At 34.2% G+C, this 22432-nt stretch overlaps 1 protein-coding gene across 1 annotated transcript in view; it reads left to right on the plus strand.

Moving 5' to 3' along the window:
* The window catches only part of LOC128991497 (liprin-alpha-1), a 73131-nt gene that overhangs the window by 36871 nt on the left and 13828 nt on the right, over window positions 1-22432 (plus strand). The window contains exons 7-17 of the mRNA XM_054414423.1: window positions 286-453; window positions 1999-2118; window positions 4313-4450; window positions 9497-9653; window positions 10326-10447; window positions 10737-10849; window positions 11485-11611; window positions 13747-13946; window positions 16850-17042; window positions 19140-19232; window positions 20441-20595. Coding sequence (XP_054270398.1) covers window positions 286-453; window positions 1999-2118; window positions 4313-4450; window positions 9497-9653; window positions 10326-10447; window positions 10737-10849; window positions 11485-11611; window positions 13747-13946; window positions 16850-17042; window positions 19140-19232; window positions 20441-20595 — 1586 coding nt within the window. The remainder of the gene's footprint in view (window positions 1-285; window positions 454-1998; window positions 2119-4312; window positions 4451-9496; window positions 9654-10325; window positions 10448-10736; window positions 10850-11484; window positions 11612-13746; window positions 13947-16849; window positions 17043-19139; window positions 19233-20440; window positions 20596-22432) is intronic.

Here is a 22432-nt window from a genome sequence, read left to right on the forward strand (position 1 = left end):
AGAAAACGACCTGCGTGCTAATGCTAATCCAATGCTAGAGGAGGTCGCTTTCTAAGCGGCCGAACTATAGAAGACTCCTTGAACAATGTGCCTCATGTTATGTTTCAGAAGACAATTTTTTTTTCTTTTTTACTGTGTTCATCCATTGTTCTTTTTGCACTTCACTTTCGCATGTTTTGATTCACCTTTCACGTTTGAAAATAGGAATCATCTTGCCTTTACAAAAGACGGTTATCTTGCTAATCAGAATTTTTTTACCACATATGTTTATTTTTTATTTTACAGAGTACAGAATTAAGCACATGGCAAAGAAGAGTATCGGAAATGACATCACGCGTGTCTGAGCTAGAAGAAAATCTGTCAAAAGCACAGAAAGAGATGATAAAGGCACAGGAAACTAATTCAAAACTGCAGAGGGATTTGAGAGAAAATGTTGCCCAAAAAGAAGATCAGGTACGTAGCTAAGTTCTACCTTATGTTATACAAAAGTCAATGATCGTTTTCCAAAAAGTATGGAATACTACATACAAATTTCATTTTTTGCTTTTCAAGTATGTAAAAGAATTGTCTGTTCGTAAGTAAGAAACAAGTCATGTAGAAATTTCTTATTTAAAAAGCTTACTTTGGAATCTTTAGATTGAGCTAGCTATAAGGAATGTTTTGATCATTAAATTTCATGTCTCAAAACTAAAACTGCATTATTTCACTAAGGTTGGTTATTTTTAAAACCACTGTTTTAAACACACACGACACGAACAATCACGGGGAAGTGAAATGGTTAGAGTGCTTGTTCTACAATCCCAATGTTACCAGTTTGATTATGATTATTGACCAGTTATCCATTAGTCATGTATGAGAACACTATTAAATTGTGCAAAAACAGGTACACATAGCAAACTAAACCAGAAATGTAACCCTTACCGCGCACACACATACACATATAAGTTGGATGGTCTTGGTCTTGCTACATACACCTAAAAAAATTTTTTTCCCAAAAGTCAAAGCTGATTTTTTTATATAATATAAAAACAATAAAACCAAAATAATAATGAACACCGAGAAGTTTCCTGCGGATTATGCGAGTTAGTCTGTCTACAGCGATGGCGTCTCTCATAGCTGAGACCAGCAAGTGTAGCACACCGCCATTTTTAACAATCAAAGGGCGGGGAACGTTGCTATTGTGATTTTCCATCACGAAAGACATTCCCCAATAGCTGCAGCACTCTATTGGCAAAACTGGGAACTACCAAGACCAGCCAATGCACTGTCGCACTCTGTATTAAAAGCCGTGTATAGTCATCCATACTGTTTTGAGCAAAGGGAATTTTGGCGAGTATATTCGTCTACAGCACAATAAGGGTTTAGACTATTCCCTAAAAAAACAAACAAAAAACAAATAGCTGACTACTCTCTGGTGTGTTTAAGCACAAAATGAAAAATCCAATTAAGACCTTGACATTTACCAAGTGAAGTTTTATTTTCTTACAATCTAGAAGACAACGAATTGTTTGACAATTTATAGAACTTTACTATCCAAAAGTAAATGGTTATATGCATGTCATTTAATGTATAAAAACTGTTGCTCCTTTCATTTATAATTTGCTAACATTTGTTTATAGAGAGATTTCAATCAAATATCGGATTAAAAAGTGAAGTATTAAAATTCTTTTTGCATATCATTTCAATCAGAGTGTATCAGTATAGCGGTATATCCTACTAGTTGTCAGCTAGAATTCATCATCTATTGCGACCATATACCTAAAGATCAAAATTTAGGGAAATGCCCTACTTAAAGCTACGAGGTAGGGTACCAATTATAAATCTGCATCCTATAAAATCCTGGATGTGTCAGAGGTTGCTTCAACGTATTTTTTTATTAGTTAGGGTAAATGAAAATAATTAATCTCAGATTTTGTTGGTTAAGTTCTTTTATTTATTTAAACCTATTGTTATGATATAAATTGAGAAACTTTGCACTAAAGCGACTGGTGATTACAGGAGGAAAGGATAGCGACGCTGGAAAAGAGGTACCTGAACGCCCAGAGAGAGTCGACGTCCCTGCACGACCTCAACGAGAAGCTGGAGCAGGAGTTACAACACAAGGAGAACCAACTCAAGGTAGTTAGTCTTCGCCCCTTGATGTATTTCCCCGGCTGCTTACTGTGCTTTGGCCCTTGTATCGTTGTTAACTAACAGAGTGTGCACAGAACTGTTGACAAAAGTGGTTAAAGATTTCGTCAAATTAGTTACACGGTTTTTAACATGTTTTCTAATGAAAACCCCTGCTAGTTTAGAAAATTCCTTCATCATTTGTGTACAGATAGTAACTATACACGTTTAATGCGTTCCGGCTAAGCTCCTGCGTTTAAGCAAGGAATATTCATTGACTATTGCCATCAATGAAAAATCAATTTTGTAACAACTGCATACACTTTTTACCCTGGATTTTGTTTTTATCAGGCATACTTAGGACCGGACCCTTGTCCAAACTAATCAATACCGGTACTTCAACCATGAGGTTTTGGTACATAAATGAATGGATACTTAAGTAGGATGTACAACATTACTTAAGTAGCTATGGACAAAGCGGCAGTGATTGTGGGTTTGTGTTAGTCATGCACAGTTTGTTGTCCAAATCAAACAGATCCAAACTAAAGGAGCAAAATGTACTTATTAAGTTTTCAACTAAGGTTTACTTTTTGTGAGTACATATAATTAATTGAAATTTTCCAAGATAGCGATGACTCTTTGTGTGGTCAAATATTTTATGTAACAAAGTTAAATTTGATTGCTCTATTATAAATAATATGTTTTGTGCACACTCATCATAAATATTATGTTAAGTGTAATACAATTTTCGGCTTGTATGTTAGCTGGTTGTGTACTTGTCTGTATGAATGGATCTGTTCAATAAAATATTCTTCTTCTGTGTGTCATTAAAAATGAGCTATTGTAATTTTCTATGTAGTTAAATCATTTACAATTGACCTGTACAATTCATGATTTTACCCATGCCACCTTTGCTAACTACTGCAAAGGTTATAGTGCCTATGTATGTTAGATATCCATTACTGTGTATTTTTAAATGCATATACAACCATCTTAAATGGTTATGTAGTGTTTGTTGTTTATTTAATCCTTACAATTTGTTGCTGTTTACTGCTTTCTACCTTGTCCTAAATGTAGGTCTGTGTTTTGTTTCTTATTATACTTACTGTACTATGTTGCCAAAAGGTAAGTGAAATTACAAAATCTATTGTAGACAGGGGTTGTATATTTTTTTTATTTACAAAACATTGGTCATTGCAATTATAGTTGGTTTAAAAGATAACAAATGTTTATACTTAAAAAATTGTTAGTTTTTTTTTTTAATATTTAGACAGTATTGAAATAAAAGAATTTCCCTGTGTAGTTGTTCTTTGGAACATTTGTTTTGGAATTAAACTGTTTTTCACCACTGATATTAGGTTAGGATAGGTTAGCAATAATTATTTTTTCATTCAATCATTGTGAGTGTTATTGGCGTAAAAATAAAGCTTACTTAGGGTACTTAATAAAATAGGCTAAGATTTACCTAGCCACTGAGTATGCCGCTTCACAGTAAGGGCAGAAGTCCGATTGTGAATTAGATAAGCTGACGTAAATGACACTGAAAAAATTAATGGATTCAGACAGCATTCAAGAAAGCCTAAAAATAAAGCAGACCCGGTTTTAGGTTATATTAGTTTTAGCATTAAGATTAACAGTGCTTAGTCCAATTTAGACTGGATTAGGCTTAAAATAAGGTCTCAAACACCCTCCCATCGAGGAGAGGCAAGATAGTTCAAATGAGACACCAACACCATGTTCTTTTCTTCATCCACTACTATTCTAGTCGGATCCAACTCATTTGTGACGAGTAGTCTTCTCATAGTAGCCGAAAACAATGTGAGGGAAAAGCAACACTCCAAGTCATGTACAAGTATGAAGTCTGTTGTGTGGTTGGTTTTTGTTAGGAAGAACATCCCATAGCAATCGATTGTCAGTTAACGAATGTATTTGTAAAAGATTGCATGTCCGTCAACTGGTGATCGTCTTGAATAGAAGTTGACACTTTCGAAGAAATACAATCATAATTGGCAAAAGTGTATAATTTACTTGACACTGTTATTGACAAGACTAGATGTTGCTTAGGAGTGGGGAATGTCAAAGATGTGGATAGTGGTGCTGGTGCCAGATTTGAACTAGTTTAGTTAGCTTGGTTGTGTCTGGAGCTGGCTGGAGACATATACCCTACCACTTGAAGTCTATTAACCTCCCTGTCTGTGTGCAGTTGCAGGAGGAGAAGACGCGAGCCATCCAAGAGAAGCTGGAGCTGTGTGAGCAGAAGCTGGCTCAGTTCGCCAAGCTGCCGGAGATGGAGGAGGAGCTGAAGCAGCGTATGGAGGCCCTGAGCCAGGTGAGGGCCCAGGTACGCCACTCCTCCATTACTGCTCCGTCTCTGTACTCTCGGTGTTACCCCCCCCCCCCTCTATCTCTCTATCTCTCTCTCTGCACTGACACCACACTACTAACAACAGGGATCCTTTATCTAGTCAAACTTGCTTTAGTGTTGCAAAAAAATCAGATGACTCCTGATAGTCTCATAATTAACAATACCATCCAGAGGATGCAGGGTTCGTAAAATACACATTTTTAAACCTTAGTTGGCTTTTTTAACCTTATAACATAGAAAAAGAAAATTCATGATATTGTTATTATGTACTTTTTGACTACTATATACATACTATAATAGGTTAAAATTAATAATTTTAAGCCTTGTTAAAATGTTTATTTACCACGTAATATTATTCATCTAAATTTGAGGTTGAATACAATTTGTTTACACAAATAACACTCAAACACTACCCAAAACATATGCATCTTGCTCAGAACGCTACAATTCTTTAGTACCTACTTGGTATAGCTATAGGTCAAAAATACTCCCTTACAGATTCTCATCCTTGTGCTGAAGAAGATAAATTAAATTTGTGTTTCTGTATGTTGTACATGTGTTTTGATATTTTTTTTTAATAATCATTGATACTGTAATAATACACACTTTAAACCACTGGAATTTTTATCCAAGAGCAAAGCACTCACTATTGAGTTTTTCCTCAAATAAGAGAGAAATGCAGTAGAACCTCAATAAGATGCGTCAGGAGGAGATTAGAGATTCAGTTATTAAGTTGCTTTTCTGATTAAGGGTCCTGTTATCAAGGTAATTTCGGCTATCAGCTGTGTTGTCCATCAATGTAAAAGCACTGAACATCTTTTCAATGATCTCATTCTAATTCAATTATTTTTAAACCACAATTTATCTGATAAAAAGATAGGTTATTTGCCAGGAATTATTAAGGAAATTGACAGAAAAAGCAGGCTTACCTTTAAATAAGTCCATAGAGACACATAAAACATCACAAAAGTAAAAGTAGAAATTTTTGTGGCGACTGACCACTTTTTCAACCACTGGAGATTGAAGAAAAATGACCAAGAAAATTTCTACTTTTACTTTTGTGATGTTTTATGTGTCTCTATGGACTTATTTAAAGGTAATCCTGCTTTCCTGTAAATTTCCTTAATAAACCACAATTTATTTATTTTTATTACAATAACTAATTCAATCCTAAACAATAGCATTTTTTTGCGTTTTCATACTGTGTGATAAATTAGACAAAAACTAAAGTCACATGTAAAGGCTGAATAGACAACGTTTCGTCGAAAACATCAGTTCTGGAAATTCTTGTGGGAATTGTTCAATAAATTGTGTAAAGAGAGGGTGTGTTATCCAGGTTTTTGTAGAAATAGTTCTTTTATAGAGATTAATTTAACATTATGTGTTATGACATTTTCAAGGGGATTTTAAAAGAGCAATTGTAATTGAGGTTGTCGTGTTATTCAATTTTACGTAAACGAGGTTCTACTGTAGGGAGATTAGGCCTATATCAACTCACTCAAACACTACTAGACATGAAATAACATCATAACACCTTTACATTAGGATGAAAAATCAACTTGCTGCATCCAAATCCAATGTTACAAGTATAGTTTTACCATGGTGGCTAGTTTATCTTTGCCCTGCTAATAGTTAAAGTTGCTAATCGCTATTAGGCTCCCCCATTAGTGTATGTTAACATGGTGGAGTGGGTACTATAGATTTACATTAGTGAAACACTTACATTGCATGATTATAAGCACATCCTAATTTCTTATTGGTATTTTATCACACATTGGTTAGGAGTGGGCAAGACATGTGAAGTATATAATCTCTTTGTGTTATGATCTTGGTGTATTTTAATATGTTGTTCCTTAATGTTTTCTTTTTTAATGAAATATTACAAACATCCTTGTATATAATACGTGAAGGCGATTTCTACAAAACACTACTCCTCCGTTAATAATGGATGGATTTTTACAAACGATGTGTCAAAATTAAGTATTTTTTGTCTAGACGCCCCCTTTCACAAATTTCTGTAATAAAAGTCCTCAGGCTTTGCCCCACAGGCCATCAAAATCCCAACGTATTTCTTTTGAAGAAAAGATTTTGGTTACTTAAACAGACAAATAATTTGTATTAATTACAGCTGTTCATAGTAAACACATGATATATTGATATTTATAAGAGCGTTCGTTTTCAGTTTCAATAACTGGAGTGGAGTGATTGATTGCATTCTTTGAGTTGACTCTTTTAAGTCATCGGAAATTATATAGCCTAACTGTTATTTGTTTTGAAATTACGCCTGTAATACCTTGCAATTGCACAAATTCGAGCAACAGGTGCACTAGTTTGTTATTAATGCATGTCCCTACCAGAAAGTAAGTCATTAGTGGAATTATGTTGGCAAGGCATAAGTCCGAGACAATAGCGCATTTTGTTTTAGTGTCCCCAGAAACAAAAATTTGATATACATCTTTTATTGGTAATCAAAATTGTAAATAACATTTAACTCCAGTAAAAACAGTTCTACGTATTTTGATAAAATTGTGATAAAACTTGGAACTTCCAAGATGTTTTTGACTTAAACACAGTACCTTGTCACAAATTTTATCCTCATCAAAACTATGGAGAAACAATTAATTTCTACACGTTTGACTGCTATATTTTAATAAAGATTGACAAATTCATTTAATTTAACTATAGGGGTTTAAAATTTATTGAAAACAACAACTTTTCGCCTTCATTATAGCAGTTAACTCTCGGGCCAAGCATGAAACGATTTTTAATTTACAAAAAGGCATTATTAGTAGTATTAGTACTTGCCCACTTCTATCAATGTTTTTTATTTAAAGTATATCCTAAATATAATTAATTATCTGTAAGATTTTGATGTTTTTTATAAATGTTTATCTCTTGGTGATGTACACTACAGGTCTTGAAAAAATAGTATGCTTTTCTCTCGATGTTAGTTTAAATTCATGTATTTATTATTGTTGTTTAATTTGTAGTATGAAATTCAAGGTAAGTTTAATGTTCCTAATTAGGATTAGATATTAGATCAGTTGTAGTTAAGATAATAATGTTTTGTTGTTTATTAGATCTATTTGAGTAGGTTTTGGACAGGATTTGGGAAATTTTTTTATTTTACTATCAGTATTATGTATATAAAATGATTAAAGTATACAATACTAAAATTATTTATTAACAGTTTAGCATACATATTTTTGAGAAAGTTTATCAAACATTACAAAAGTATTTTAAGATTCTTAGAAAACATTTTTGCCTTAAATGTGTCTTATTATAGATCAATAATTGTTTAAATTTACTGGTTAACTGATGTTTATTTTAATAAACCGTAAAGACAGCTTGTTGTTGAGTATGGGATGTTTGGATGTTAGAATAATGAAAGGAATGATTTTGATGAGTCTGGAATGTTGGGATAATGAAATGGCTGAGGTTGTTGGGTCTGGAATGTTGGGATGATGAAATGGCTGATGTTGTTGGGTCTGGAATGTTGGGATGATGAAATGGCTGATGTTGTTGGGTCTGGAATGTTGGGATAATGAAATGGCTGATGTTGTTGGGATGATGAAATGGCTGATGTTGTTGAGTCTGGAATGTTGGGATGATGAAATGGCTTATGTTGTTGAGTCTGGAATGTTGGGATGATGAAATGGCTGATGTTGTTGAGTCTGGAATGTTGGGATAATGAAATGGCTGATGTTGTTGAGTCTGGAATGTTGGGATGATGAAATGGCTTATGTTGTTGAGTCTGGAATGTTGGGATGATGAAATGGCTGATGTTGTTGAGTCTCGAATGTTGGGATGATGAAATGACTGATCTAGTTGAGTCTCGAATGTTGGGATGATGAAATGACTGATATTGAGTCTGGAATGTTGAGATGATTAAATTACTAATGTTATTGAGTCGGTGGTGTTGGGATGATGAACTTACTAATATTGTTGAGATGATGAAATTACTAATGTTATTGAGTCAGTGGTGTTGAGATAATGAAATGGCTGAGGTTGTTGGGTCTGGAATGTTGGGATGATGAAATGGCTGATGTTGTTGAGTCTGGAATGTTGGGATGATGAAATGGCTGATGTTGTTGAATCTAGAATGTTGGGATGATGAAATGGCTTATGTTGTTGAGTCTGGAATGTTGGGATGATGAAATGACTGATCTTGTTGAGTCTGGAATGTTGGGATGATGAAATGGCTGATGTTGTTGAGTCTGGAATTTTGGGATGATGAAATGGCTTATGTTGTTGAGTCTGGAATGTTGGGATGATGAAATGACTGATCTTGTTGAGTCTCGAATGTTGGGATGATGAAATGACTGATCTAGTTGAGTCTCGAATGTTGGGATGATGAAATGACTGATATTGAGTCTGGAATGTTGAGATGATTAAATTACTAATGTTATTGAGTCGGTGGTGTTGGGATGATGAACTTACTAATATTGTTGAGATGATGAAATTACTAATGTTATTGAGTCAGTGGTGTTGAGATAATGAAATGGCTGAGGTTGTTGGGTCTGGAATGTTGGGATGATGAAATGGCTGATGTTGTTGAGTCTGGAATGTTGGGATGATGAAATGGCTGATGTTGTTGAATCTAGAATGTTGGGATGATGAAATGGCTTATGTTGTTGAGTCTGGAATGTTGGGATGATGAAATGACTGATCTTGTTGAGTCTGGAATGTTGGGATGATGAAATGGCTGATGTTGTTGAGTCTGGAATTTTGGGATGATGAAATGGCTGATGTTGTTGAGTCTGGAATGTTGGGATGATGAAATGACTGATGTTGTTGAGTCTGGAATGTTGAGATGATTAAATTACTGATGTTATTGAGTCTGGAATGTTGAGATGATGAAATTACTGATGTTATTGAGTCTGGGATTTTGGAATGATGAAATTACTGATGTTATTGAGTCTGGGATTTTGGAATGATGAACTTACTTTTTTTGTTGAGTCTGGGATGTTGAGATGATTAAATTACCAATGTTGTTGAGTCTGGGATGTTGGTGTGTTGCAGGCCCAGGAGAGACACGGGACAGCCGAGGACAGGATACAGAGACTGGAGGCTCAGGTGGAGGAGAAGAACACAGAAGTGATGAGGCTCAACCAGAGACTCAAGATGAATGAGGACCACAACACCAGGCTGTCTAGCACAGTAGACAAACTCTTATCAGGTAAATCACTTCAACCATTTCACTAACACAGTGACTTTGTACTATTGTCAACTCAATATGAATGTTAGACGAGACCTTGCAGTTTTAGATGCATTTTTATTTTTGGTTTATTTTGACTCACAATAATTAATCCTGGTGATAACATTCATAATTAATTCTAAATTCCATAGGAATTTCTCTATATGCCAAACAAATTTCCACATCTAAGAGTTTATAGTAATTTTTTTAGTTTTAAATCTTATTTTTATTTTTTAGTAAATAAAACTTACGACTTGCATTTTTTACTTGCAGGTTGCAATTTTGAACTTTCATTATAAGTTAGGTAGCCTATAGATGATATTTGAAAGGTAAAAAATATAATTTATAAGTTAAGACAGGACAATCATTTCAAACTCATATGAGTTGTGGGTTCGATTCCCAGCACGCCCACAACACATTTGGGCTTGCACCTATCCCAAAAAAACTTTGGAATATACTTCATCCTGTTATAACTCCAGTAAAAATGCCACCAGCGTAGACAACAGCCAAAAAACCCCCTTTGAGAAAGTCCAACATGATTTTGTCTTAAAATTTCAGTGATAAAATAATGCAAACATAAGTTATACCATTCTGATTAATCAATAGTTTGTTATTAAAAGATGCTAAAAATATTTTGTCTTGATTTATTTACAGAATCAAATGAAAGACTGCAAGTACATTTAAAAGAGAGGATGCACGCTTTAGAAGAGAAGAATGCGTTATCACAAGAATTAGAAAAGACAAGGAAAGTATTAGAAGATATACAAGTTGAAAAGGTAAGAATTAATTGTACAAATTTATAAATAAAAAAAATGGTTTAAGCTGTTATTTATTTTTTAATTGTTAACTCGCAAAAATTTAAACGTAACATATTTATACTCCCCCTGTTACTAGGTTTTTTTCTATTGTATTTTATTTCTCATGAAAACTAATGTCCCTCGTAAATAAAGATTATTTTACTTGACTCTGGTGTCAATATCATGAGCTAAGAATGATAATAGATATAACATTGTAAACAAACTATTTTTACTGCAACTTTTATTAACCAAAAATTGATTGTTGCAGCAAGAAATAGTCAAGGAATTAAGTAAATCAAGGTTAGAAACAGACAATGTTAAACGACAAATGTTACAACAAGAAATAGCTTTCAACATTCAACAGACAGACGCATTAACGAGGTTTGTATAAAGTTTATGTAGCTATAGGTATAGGTGAAACATTCGACTATATATACTTTGCAGTAAAGTAAACATCCGTTCCTAAAATGTAGCCAGTGTTACAATAAAAATGAACAAAGTTCAATTGATACATAATCGTCATAAAAGACACTGACAGAATGAATGTGTTGCATTTTCCCCCACAAATTATCTTTGAATGAACAGATCAATGGACTAATAGTATCACAAGAGGCTCATTCAATCATGTTCTTTTTGAGTGATTCACTGGTTATAGCGGTTCCATTTAGATGGATATGGATGGAATATCAATATCCAAAGTCTGGATCCAAAGCACGCATAGTTGGGTTGAAGAAGTTAAATTTGACACCATTCCATCACTATATATATGAAAGATTTTGTGTTTTTGTTACAAGTTCTAAAGAATTTTATTTATTACTTAGGTAATAAAAATTCTTACCTAGATTTCTGCTAGGTAAGAAAAAAAATTAATAGGAATCCTATAATAGGATATAGGTTACATTTATCATATTGCAAGCAGTTTTTCATATTGAGAGGATGTCAAATGTGTTGTTAAAATATTTATATAAATATTTATTTTCAACACTATATCATGGTGTAACTCTTTAATTTTTCAGGAGTTTATCACCAAGCATGCAAGAGCAGAGCAGTTTTGTCAGAAGCACGAGCCACTCAAGTTTCGACACTCACTCGCTCTCTCGAAGATCACACAAGTCAAGAGTGATGGAAGATGATCCCTCTAAAGTAATATTTTCTTACTCCTAATAATTATTTCAAACTAACTAAAGATATTAAACTACCAAGAATCTTAAGAACTGTATAAATAATATTTGTCAGAGAGTACCAACGTGTATGGTAGATTTTCTTGTTCAGATTGGTGAATTTCAAAGTTTTTTCCCTCTAAATGTTCTTTTTAAGTCAGAGAGATCTCTATTTTAGCACATAACATTAATGTGGAAAAATAGTGAACTCCATATTTATATACAGGGTGGCGCAGAGAAACGGGAAATTTTGAAATAATTATAATATACCAAGAAAATGGAAAAAAAAATCTTTAATGGTGGAAATGTGTTGGTCAAGTGTGGAAAATACATAATCAACGTTGGAAATAGGAATAAAATCAAAAATCATATTTAAAAAATCACATCAGTTAAGTGCTGTCTTTTGGGCCTATTCGTTCAATCGATTTTGAAGACTAAGCATTATGTGACACAATGTGTCCTCTGGAATATTGGCGATGTGTTCTTCGATCTGAATCTTGAGCTCAATAAGATTTCTTGGCCTAGCCAGGTACACAACGCTCTTTAGATGTCCCCCATAGAAAGAAGTCACACACTGAGAGGTCTTGAGACCGTGGGGCCAAACGACGTTAGCGTTCCTTGAAATTATGAGCTCCCCAAACAAACTTCTCAATGCAGCCATTGACAGATTGGCAGTGTGTGAGGTGGCTCCGTCTTGTTCAAACCAGGTTTGCTGAATTTCAATATCTGAGAAGCAAGAAGCCATGGAACGAAAAATGTCTCCAGCATATGAATGTAACGTTGAGATGTGAAAGTTACAGTGGAACCATTTTCATCCACAAAAAAGTAAGGTCCAATCACACCAAGACAAGACACTGCACGCCACACAGTAACTTTGGGACTGTGTAACGAACGTTGATGAAGTTCAGTGGGATTTCGTTGAGCCCAGTAACGCATGTTCTGCTTACAGTAGACTCTCTCTTATCCGGATACCTTTTAACCGGACATCGGATAAACCGGACTACACTCGGCGGAAATGACATCTGTTTAACCGGACAATTTTTATCAGCACATTGGTTTAACCGGACTAGATCGGCAGGAAGTGGGCAGTACTGAAACGACTGTTCTCGTGGGAAAGATTTGAGACCAGTGATCACGTGTCTAAATACAATGCTCTCCTAAATTTAAGTCGAATATCACAGTAAACCGTTTTAATGATTTTTTGGGGACGTCGGTTTAACCGGAAAACCCGTTATCCGGACTGGCCTCGGTCCCGAGGAGTCCGGATAAGAGGAAGTCTACTGTATTGACATGTCCATTTAAATTAAAGTGGCAGACATCCAAACATTTGCAGTTTTGCACTGTCACTATTTTTGTAGTACGCTCTCAGGCCGACTGTACGCTCATCACCACTCCACTGCTCCGTCTGAACTAAATGTCCATTACTACTTGGCTTCATGACTTCCATTTCTCATTCCTACAAGAGATACAGGTGTACCAACAACGAGTTCAAAATTTCCCATTTCTCTGCACCACCCTGTATTTAACATAATTTCAAATGTTTCATCAAACGTATGTATGTGGTCTTGACTCCAAACTGCTTTGCATATTCTCAATTTTTTCATTTCATTCTATATTAACTATTAGTTTTATCACCTTATAAAAATAACACAAGTAAAAAACTTGATTGATTTTTCACCAACAGTAGCAATTAATGGATTGTTTTACACAGATTGATTTAGCACAACACTTAGCCGGAACTTGTCTAGCCAAAGGGACAAACAGTGTTAAAATCAAACGAAATATTTGCGACACTTAAATGATAACAAATTCAACTGATCACAAAAAGTATCTAAATTTGACAAATAATCAGGAAGTGGTCTTAACACTTTCTTATAAAGTAAAAATTCTTCTTAAAAATGAAACTCTCTTACAAAAAATAATATTAAAGGTGTCTCCAAATGAATATTTTATATAAATATAAACAAATATTGATGAACATTTTTACAACTTAGCAGGCAAAGGAAGGAAGAGAATTGTTTTCTGAAACACCATTTAAGTTTAGATTTAAGGGGTTTTTTTCTAATAGCGAGATTAGCAACACTTTGAGCCAAATATTGATTGTTCTCACTTTGGCAGGAATGGGAGAAGATGCAGCAGGTACACATGATGTCGAGCAATGCACAGCAAGTGTACGACATGACGAGCGACGCAGAGGGAGACGACAACGAGAGTATCTTCAGTGCGGCCGATATCTTGTCTCCGTCTGGTCACACAGACGCACAGACACTAGCCATCATGCTGCAGGAACAGCTGGACGCCATCAATAACGAGATCAGGTTTGTTAGTTACTGTAGTCTAAAATGGATCAATGAATAGAAGCGAAATGCGAAACCTGCTTATGGAAAATAGTCAAACTGGAATTTTGCAGCCGAAATGAGCTTAGGCCGCACTACTCGATCCCTCTCTCTCTAAGCAGATTCTTTGTCTCACTCTCTCTCACTCAGTTAGCTAACTTGGCTGCGCACTCGCGATTGTCTGCCTAGCGGCCACCGCAGGAACTATTCAAAATTCAAATATTCCCATGGACTGAATTTTTAACAAAGGTATTGCGCTTCTTATAGATTTTGTATTCATTGAATGGATTTATTTGATAGTTGATATAGCAACTAACGTATAGTTAATTAAACTAGATAACCTGTTGCTCGAAATCGAGCAAAACTGCAACTTGATAAAAAAAATATAAACAACAAAAACATAAACAGCAAGACCTCAATCAAAGAGTAATTCTAAAGTCTATGACTGATTATAGAAATACGAAAACTATTATGTTGTAACAAATTATAAAACTAACCTACAATATTTAAATACAGATCCGCTCTCATACTGCTTTGGTCATTTCTTATGTATTGTAGGTGGGGTTACACGTAATATAGCACTCTTAAATTATTTCTACGATAGGTTCTGTTTTAGGCGTGTTTAAATTAGTTGCCCCAACCAAAGTCTCCAGTTGGGAACATTAGAGGGCAAGCAAGTGGATGTAACGACAGATCTAGAACGGATTTGCGTTTAAAATTATTAGTAAAAAAAAAAAAAAACTAAGATTTATTTGGTCTGTTTTCAGCTTTAAAAATAGCGGCGACATTTATACAGATCGCATCATTGTAGCGAGGAAAGCCAATTATTTTGTCTCTTAATATGTACATAAGAATCTCCCTTAACTCCTCGGAGCTCTCGTCCCTACACATTTCTACCACAGTTTTAAAAGATTGGGCAAATGGGTTGGCAATGTGACCCTATTTCCCACATATTTTTTCATTGAATCTTTCCTTTCAAGTGTTATGGATCTTGAAATTGTAGATCCCCTGTATGATCCTCTCATCTAAATGAGTTTCAGAGCTGACCATGGCAAAGGCGGAATTGAATTGACAAATTTTATTCTAATAATTTCTAGATCCAAGCCTCACAGCCCTGATTTCAGATTGGGAGTTTCCAATAAGTCCTGAAAGTATGGTGAATTCCGCAGATGAGGTAAATGGTTCTCTCATTTATGGCAACAAAGAGTAACAATTGAACTGTATCGGCCAGACTCGTTTTTTTTTTTTTTGCTTAAAATGTAAGCCACCAAAATGTTAACATTTGTATGTATCCCACACGATGGTTGCCACTATGTAATCTTCAAATGATACATTGTGAGATTGATGCAAGCAGCCACATTCGCGTTTCCTCCAGCCACTCTACTGGTGGTATATTATTTTAAATTTAGATAAATTACGAAAGTTAACAAAACAACAGAAAACACTACAATGGAATTGTTATACACATTGTAAAGTACATGATATGGTGATGTAACTGCACTGGAAATAATCACTCTCAAACATTCATTTCATCACACCAAACTGTAATCAAAACAACACGATAATTCAGTAAAATATGATGTAAGGTAAATACATTCAACTATTTACAAACAATTTGTTGTCAAGTTGCTAGGAAACTCTTTAGTTAAGAAACAGATTTAGTTAACAGATGTTTATTAAAAATATAAAATTCCGGCTTTGCTCTGAAATAAATAAGTCCTGCCAGTCTATGGTCAAACTTAAAAACTAATAATAAAAATAATTAAATATTTATTCTTACTAAACACTTTGTTGTCTAGTATTGATAGGATGCTCTTCATTATGAACCAGACTTAGTTAACAGATTGAAACAAAATATAAATTCCAGCTTTGCTCTGAAAGTTTTAAGTCCTGCAGTCTGTGGTTAACCTTAAAAACTATTTCAAACTACGTCCATATGTTATTTGTAAACAAAGGGAATTGAGTTTGATCAAATGTCAACAGATGGCGCCGCCTTCCAAACTTTAGCACTTAACTGTACTTAAGTGGTGCCCTTTCCAAATATTCTGAGACGTATTTGCACATCTACATGAAAATACCTTTAATTTGACACCTCAAACTTTAACATCCATCAAGCCGTTATTGAGTTATGACTGTGAAAAGAAAACTCCTTGCGTATTAATATATAGATAATTATACGTAACCAATCACAAATCTGCAATTAAGTGTGTAAAAAGTACCAATTAGTCATCAAAAATGTTTTTTTTCTCAATATTGAACTACAATGGTATTAAATATGTTTAAAAATTAAATAATCATTGTACATCTAATATCTATAAGCACATTTGAACTGCCAATTTAATGTGAATGCAAACCATATGTATTATAAGACTTTTATTCGTTGGTGGTATTGATATATTTTGAGTTTTAATGAGTGCAGAAAACATTTAGAAATTTTTTTTACTAATTTAATACATCACAATTCACCAAACTTCTTTTATCAGTTAAAAAAATCAGAATAAATTTTTATGTAGTCATACAAGTAAAAACTGGAGCAATACAATGTTAATTTTCGCTTACTGCACTTTAAGCAGTTCAACCTTCAGTATTTGTGTTGTATCCTCTTAATAGCTGTGTCGAATGACAATGCAATGATTGTGCACTATTAATTGTGTGATGCAAAATTCTATTACTTCCAAGAATAAGGGTTCAATAATTAGTCACCTCTCAAATACAAAACATAAATTTATTAAATTATTGTAAAATATGGGATATGGTTTCAACAACATCGATGCTCGATGTTTTTGAGCCTGCTCAACTTTTACTTGTGTATTTGTGAAAATTCAAATAATTCTTGATACTCAATTACTTGTTGTAGTTATTTTACTAATGATTTTCCCTTGCAGACTTATCCAAGAGGAAAAGCAGAGTACGGAGGCGAGAGCAGAAGAGTTGGAGTCTCGGGTAGGCAGTCTGGAGCACATGAACCTCTTGGTGCGAGGCCGCAGCTTTGAGAGATCCTCACCGCCACTGAGTGGCCGCAGTACGCCCAAGTCACACCACTCGCCCCAACGTGACTACCTGCACAAGTACCACACGGTTAGTACACTCCGACACGCTCACCCACATTGCTGTAGGTTCTGGACTGATTTTGTTGTATACCTCCCAATTGTTAATTGTTCAAAAGTGTATCATACTTCTGTAAGACATCTTAGATGACCACACATATGTTCGAGGAAGGGTTAAAAGATATTTGTGCGCCTTACTTCCATTTCTACTACTTAACTGTTGCAATTTATAAAGAATTCATTCATGGTTTGTTTTTTTTCTTATCAGTAATTTATTACTCTTACATGAAAGGAATTGAAATTCACTGTAATGGAACCACAAGTTTGGCACTTAAACTTGCTAAGCACATTGATAACAGTACATTCTGAAGACATTTGATAGAATTAGCTAACTTGCTCCACAAGGATTTTTAACCCAACTCAATGACAATAAGTACCATTTAAACTGTGAAATAGTTTTAGGAACAAGTTACATAAATATAAAAGTTAGGTAAATAAATGCTTTCAACAGTTTATTACCGTACTGACTTATAAGTATAGTACAGTAGGTTGCTTAAAACCTATAAAAATCCTACTCCCTCTAATATTCCCATAATCTAAGCAAATATGGTTCTGTCATTTGCCATCACATATGCAATCTAAGTTACCATTGACCTAGATAGTGCTGCAATTAATTACATGCGCCTCAGTTAAAAATAATTTCCTAAAAGAACAGAAAAGAACATAGAATTAGCTATGAATTGTGGTTGATTGAAATCTATAAAACTTCAAACATACTTAGAAGAGATGTATCTAAGTTGTAATGTATAAGTTGTTAGTTTTAATATATAGGAAGAAAAATGTCTTTGTAATTGGTCTTGGTATGGTAATTCACTTGACTTATCTTGAAGATACAGGTTGGTAAAGGAAATTATGTATTAAATTTTGCTTTTTATTATCTGGTGCCAGGTCGAAGCTAAGCTGACTTGCTCTTTGTTTCCTTATAAACTTACCAATACTACTTTCAGCTCTTTTCTCTCTTCTTGCTTTTCTTTTTCAGCAGAAACATAAAATTGGTCACCACAGAAATACTAAAGTAAGCAACGACAAATCAATCTTTGCCCCTTAGCTTCTGTTCACAGTTGGTATTTCCCCTTAAAAGTCACATAGGAGAGTTAATCCTTTGTAAAAAGCGTTCAAAGTTTCCTATAGTCATTAGCTCAAGTGTTTTAGCCCTTAAATAAAACGTCAAGTTTAATCCCTTTCTGGAATTAGTTTTACTATTTTTACTTATCTTAGATTTGATTGTATTTTCTGCTTAATCACTCCTGACAGATCAATCAGGAGGTTAATCCCTCTCCCCCTAAATTGGCTAAATTTTTTTTTACAACCATGCTTTTATGATCACACAAAAATTGTCAAAAATAAATTGTAACTGATGATTCTCTTTTTAACTCAATAGAAATTTGGCAACATCGGATCAACTTTCACCAAACCATTTTTTTCACGGACTTCTCTTGCGAGCTAGCTTTTGAAATCTAGACTGCCTAATAAGTCAGATCAAAGTCAATTATCGTAATTAATTTTAATTCAAAATTATCGTAATTAGCAATAGTTGCATTTCATTTTTGACAGCAACCTTCACATTTAAGGATTATACTAATAATAAATTAATTATTCTGACCACAAAACATCTCCAATGAAAGCAATTGTTTTTAAAAACATGTTTATGTCCTAAACTTGTATGTGTTTGGCATTTAAAATTCATGATAAATATTTATTTCTACCTGTAAATAATATATCTTTCAAAAGAACAAATTTTAATTTTTAAAAACAATTTTTTGGTGTATACAAAAATGTAATCCTCATGTAAACCTTGAACAGTCTCTTGACATTGACAACTAAACTAATTACAGAGTCGGTGGCTTAGACGCAACGGACTACGAATCCATGTCAGAAATGTCATGGGTTTGCATCCTAGTGTTGTTGTACTATACAGGCTCACACCTTGCTTTGCTGGATATGTCCCACAAACCGAAGCCTATTTTTATAAGCCAATGTAAGGTTAAAAGAGGCTGCCAACCTCTCCCAGAGGTCGCCCCAGTTAGTGTAGTGCTGGTAGTGATCAGTAAGACCAGTGTTATTGTAGGCTCCAGCATCCATGTCGCCAGCCCACCTCCACCAATACGCTGCCAATCTCATGAGTCCAGGCCAACTTTCCGAGTCCCTGCCGACCAGCCAGGTACCGTCGCTTCGCTTTTCTCCGTTCCCGCTTTTCTTGTCTTGTAGTCCCCCCTCTCCCCACCGCTGCCCCCTCGCGTTGTCAGCTGACAGTTATGTACATAACACTTGGCACCGTAGTCTAGACAACACTGCGTCCCTAGGGTTAGTCCCCTCCATAACAGTGTTTGGTAGCAGATGAATTACTTGTCGATATGCGTGTGTTTTGTAAGTCAAGTGCATGTTTGTTTAAGTTACGGATATGTTGATTAACCTTTTAGCAACTGTCTTCTATTGCAGGTTTCAGGACACATGTGATTTTTTCAAAGTAATTTTTTTCTGTGGTTTTGATATAGTGGAGTATTTTTTTCTCTTTGATTGGTAAGTCTACAAAATGTGAATCGCTTTGCGTTTCACTAAAAGCACCCCATTCAAGTCAGCGGTAACTTTATACTGACTATGGTAACTGTGTATCAATGCTTTTGCCGTTCAAAAACGGTTTACACACAATTCACAGCTTATCCACTTGTAATTGTTTTTTGTACAATCAACACTTGCATAGAATAAGTACAATTACACAAAATATGTTCAATTGTGTATTTATATATTTTTAAATTTATAATCAAGAATAGTTTGTAGCTAGTAATATTTTCTTCTGAATTGTATTTACTGTTCCATAGTGAAGGCTATGTAACAATTCTTCATAGACTCTGTGCTTTGGTTGTTGCTTAAAACGTGTGTGGAATGGCTTGAAGTTAATACCATCGATTTAGTTATCCTAACAGATAACTGATCTATTTTTGAACAGTTATCCGAAGTTCCATTTATTCTTACAACAGGCTATGTGATTATTCACTAGGTTCCTTATTTAAGAATTTTTTTATATACTTGACTTGTGTAAATTTTTCTTCAAGAATGCTTAGGATAGCTTTCTGATTGGTTTAGAATTGATTTTGTATCTACTCTTTAATTAATCTTTAAATAATCTTTTATTTTAATACTTTACCATTAAAAAGTAATTATTGCTTGGACGTTAGGATTATGAAATTAACTTTACATGATTCTAATTGTTAGTTCTGGGATTCTAGAATCCTTGAGTAAGATTGACAATCCTAACGTCCTTTCAGGTAGTTTAGTTCACTACGATTTTTTGCAGGCAGTTAACTTAAAAAGTGTTGACAATGAGATCAGTTGTGCTGGTTGTGCTACATGTGGCGGGTAATGTTGCAGCTCCAGTTGGCCCAGCTGCCTACAGACATGTCTGCAGAGGAGCTGAGCGGAGGCGGAGGTGAGTGTAGTGGGGCTGCGTCTCCTCTCACACAACGCAGTCTGCGGCTGGAGCGGGTCGCGCAGGCTCTGCAACACAGTCAGGAGGAACTGCGGAGGTCTGTGTAAAACTAGCCTAACCTTACCACTGCCTGTGTAACACTAATTTTGAATCTGAATGAAACTAATGTAACCAACTAACAGAGGTTTATGACCTAACCACTGAATATGGCAGATGCACTGATGACTTGATTTAAGAAATTGTGGTGGATATGTTAAACAGTGGGATTATCTTACTGGCAAAAATTGTTCAAAGTATACAAATTAACACTTATTCGTCGAATGTTATTAACTACTACTAGTTCCTTCATCAGTTGTTTAGTCTTTCTAACTACAACTGAAGAAGGACCTAATAGTTCCAAAAATTCTATGTTTTATGTGTTCATTCGTAGGTTTTAACATTTTTTTTTTCAGTAAAGTAGGGATGGACGAGATTGGATTTTTAGTTTGAGACGAGACGAGATTTTTTATTTCTCATAAAATTTCAAGACGAGATCGAGACGGGATTTCCCTTCTCATACACAACGGGAAATGCACGTTCAAAATTTTTACCTGATTTTGTAACATTGTTAGATGACTGTTTAAATACAAAAATAATGATAATAGGCAAGAATATTTACAACCTTTTATTAAAAAAACATCAGCATAACATTTTTTTTATTAATCACGCCTAACTTATTAAAAATGCCTACGATTAGGAAACATAGTGATATCAGTTAGGATGGAGTTCAACTTATCCTAAAATAAAATAAATCATAAAATAAAAGCAATATTAATTTTGATAAAATAGTTACTTGTTTTGTTTTTTTTATAGTAATAAAACATTCCTCACACTGCTTACACTTAACAAAACTTCTCAAATGTTATTAAAGTAATATTATTAAAATAATTAAAGTAATATTTACATTTAAAGAATTAATTAAATAAGAACGCCTTCACAATGGAAACGCAACTACAACACGCTCCTGTATTGCGGGTATTGCATTGACTTTCATTTCTGCAGGCGTTTTTAATTTTTTTTTTTTTTTTTTTTTATTCTCGTCTTGATAAAAATTTCGGCCAAAAAGAAATCTCGTCTCGTGTAACGAGATTTAAAATTTCCCGAAATTTCGAGACTTGACCATTCCTACAGTAAAGTGAGCCTGCTGTTCACAATGTATTTACTACAAAATTCTTAAAACCGCCCTGAAGCTATCATTACCAAATAATGTCATAAAAATTTACTTTTGTTCAAAATTTAAACAGTTTAATTGGTGCTTTATTTGTTTTAAGATTGTTTGTTATTCAAATTTGAAATTGGTTGAGATTACTATTTTGTGTAATAAAGAGAAATTATAGCGAGAAAAAAAACTAACCTAATTTTGCCTGAAATATTATCTGACCTTGTAGTACAAGCTACTAACTTAATGTGTGTATTCTTCATCCTTAACAACTAACTGTATTGTTCCTAACATTATTTTATGAGAAGAGAAAGCACTGATAGTTTAAAATTTTCTGGTACTTTGGTATTATACAGAGGCCTATTTTACAGTGCGCTGTGGCGGTTATGTTAGGTTGGGTTATCATTAATAGAAAGTATGACTGATCAGGTTATCGTTCGATTTATAAAAAAACAAGAAAAGTCCTACATATGATATTTTATGACATATTTTTGATAAACCAACCTAACATAACCGCCGCAGCGCGCTGTAAAATAAGTGGCCTACCAAAGTACCGAATTTCTAAACAATACCATTTAAATTAGGTAACAATCCTACGATCAGTGTAAAAACCACTCCTTACAGAGTTTTCAAATTAATTTGAGGGGGATCAAAATTTAGCACATAAAACCATGTTTCCCAAATATTCAAACTACTGCATTGAGACGGTAAATAACTGATTCCTTTTTTAAATACT

The sequence above is a fragment of the Macrosteles quadrilineatus genome, unplaced genomic scaffold (assembly GCF_028750875.1).
Source record: "Macrosteles quadrilineatus isolate MER2022 unplaced genomic scaffold, UCM_ALF_1.0 Scaffold_4__1_contigs__length_99947679, whole genome shotgun sequence".
Taxonomy (NCBI): Eukaryota; Metazoa; Arthropoda; class Insecta; order Hemiptera; family Cicadellidae; genus Macrosteles; species Macrosteles quadrilineatus.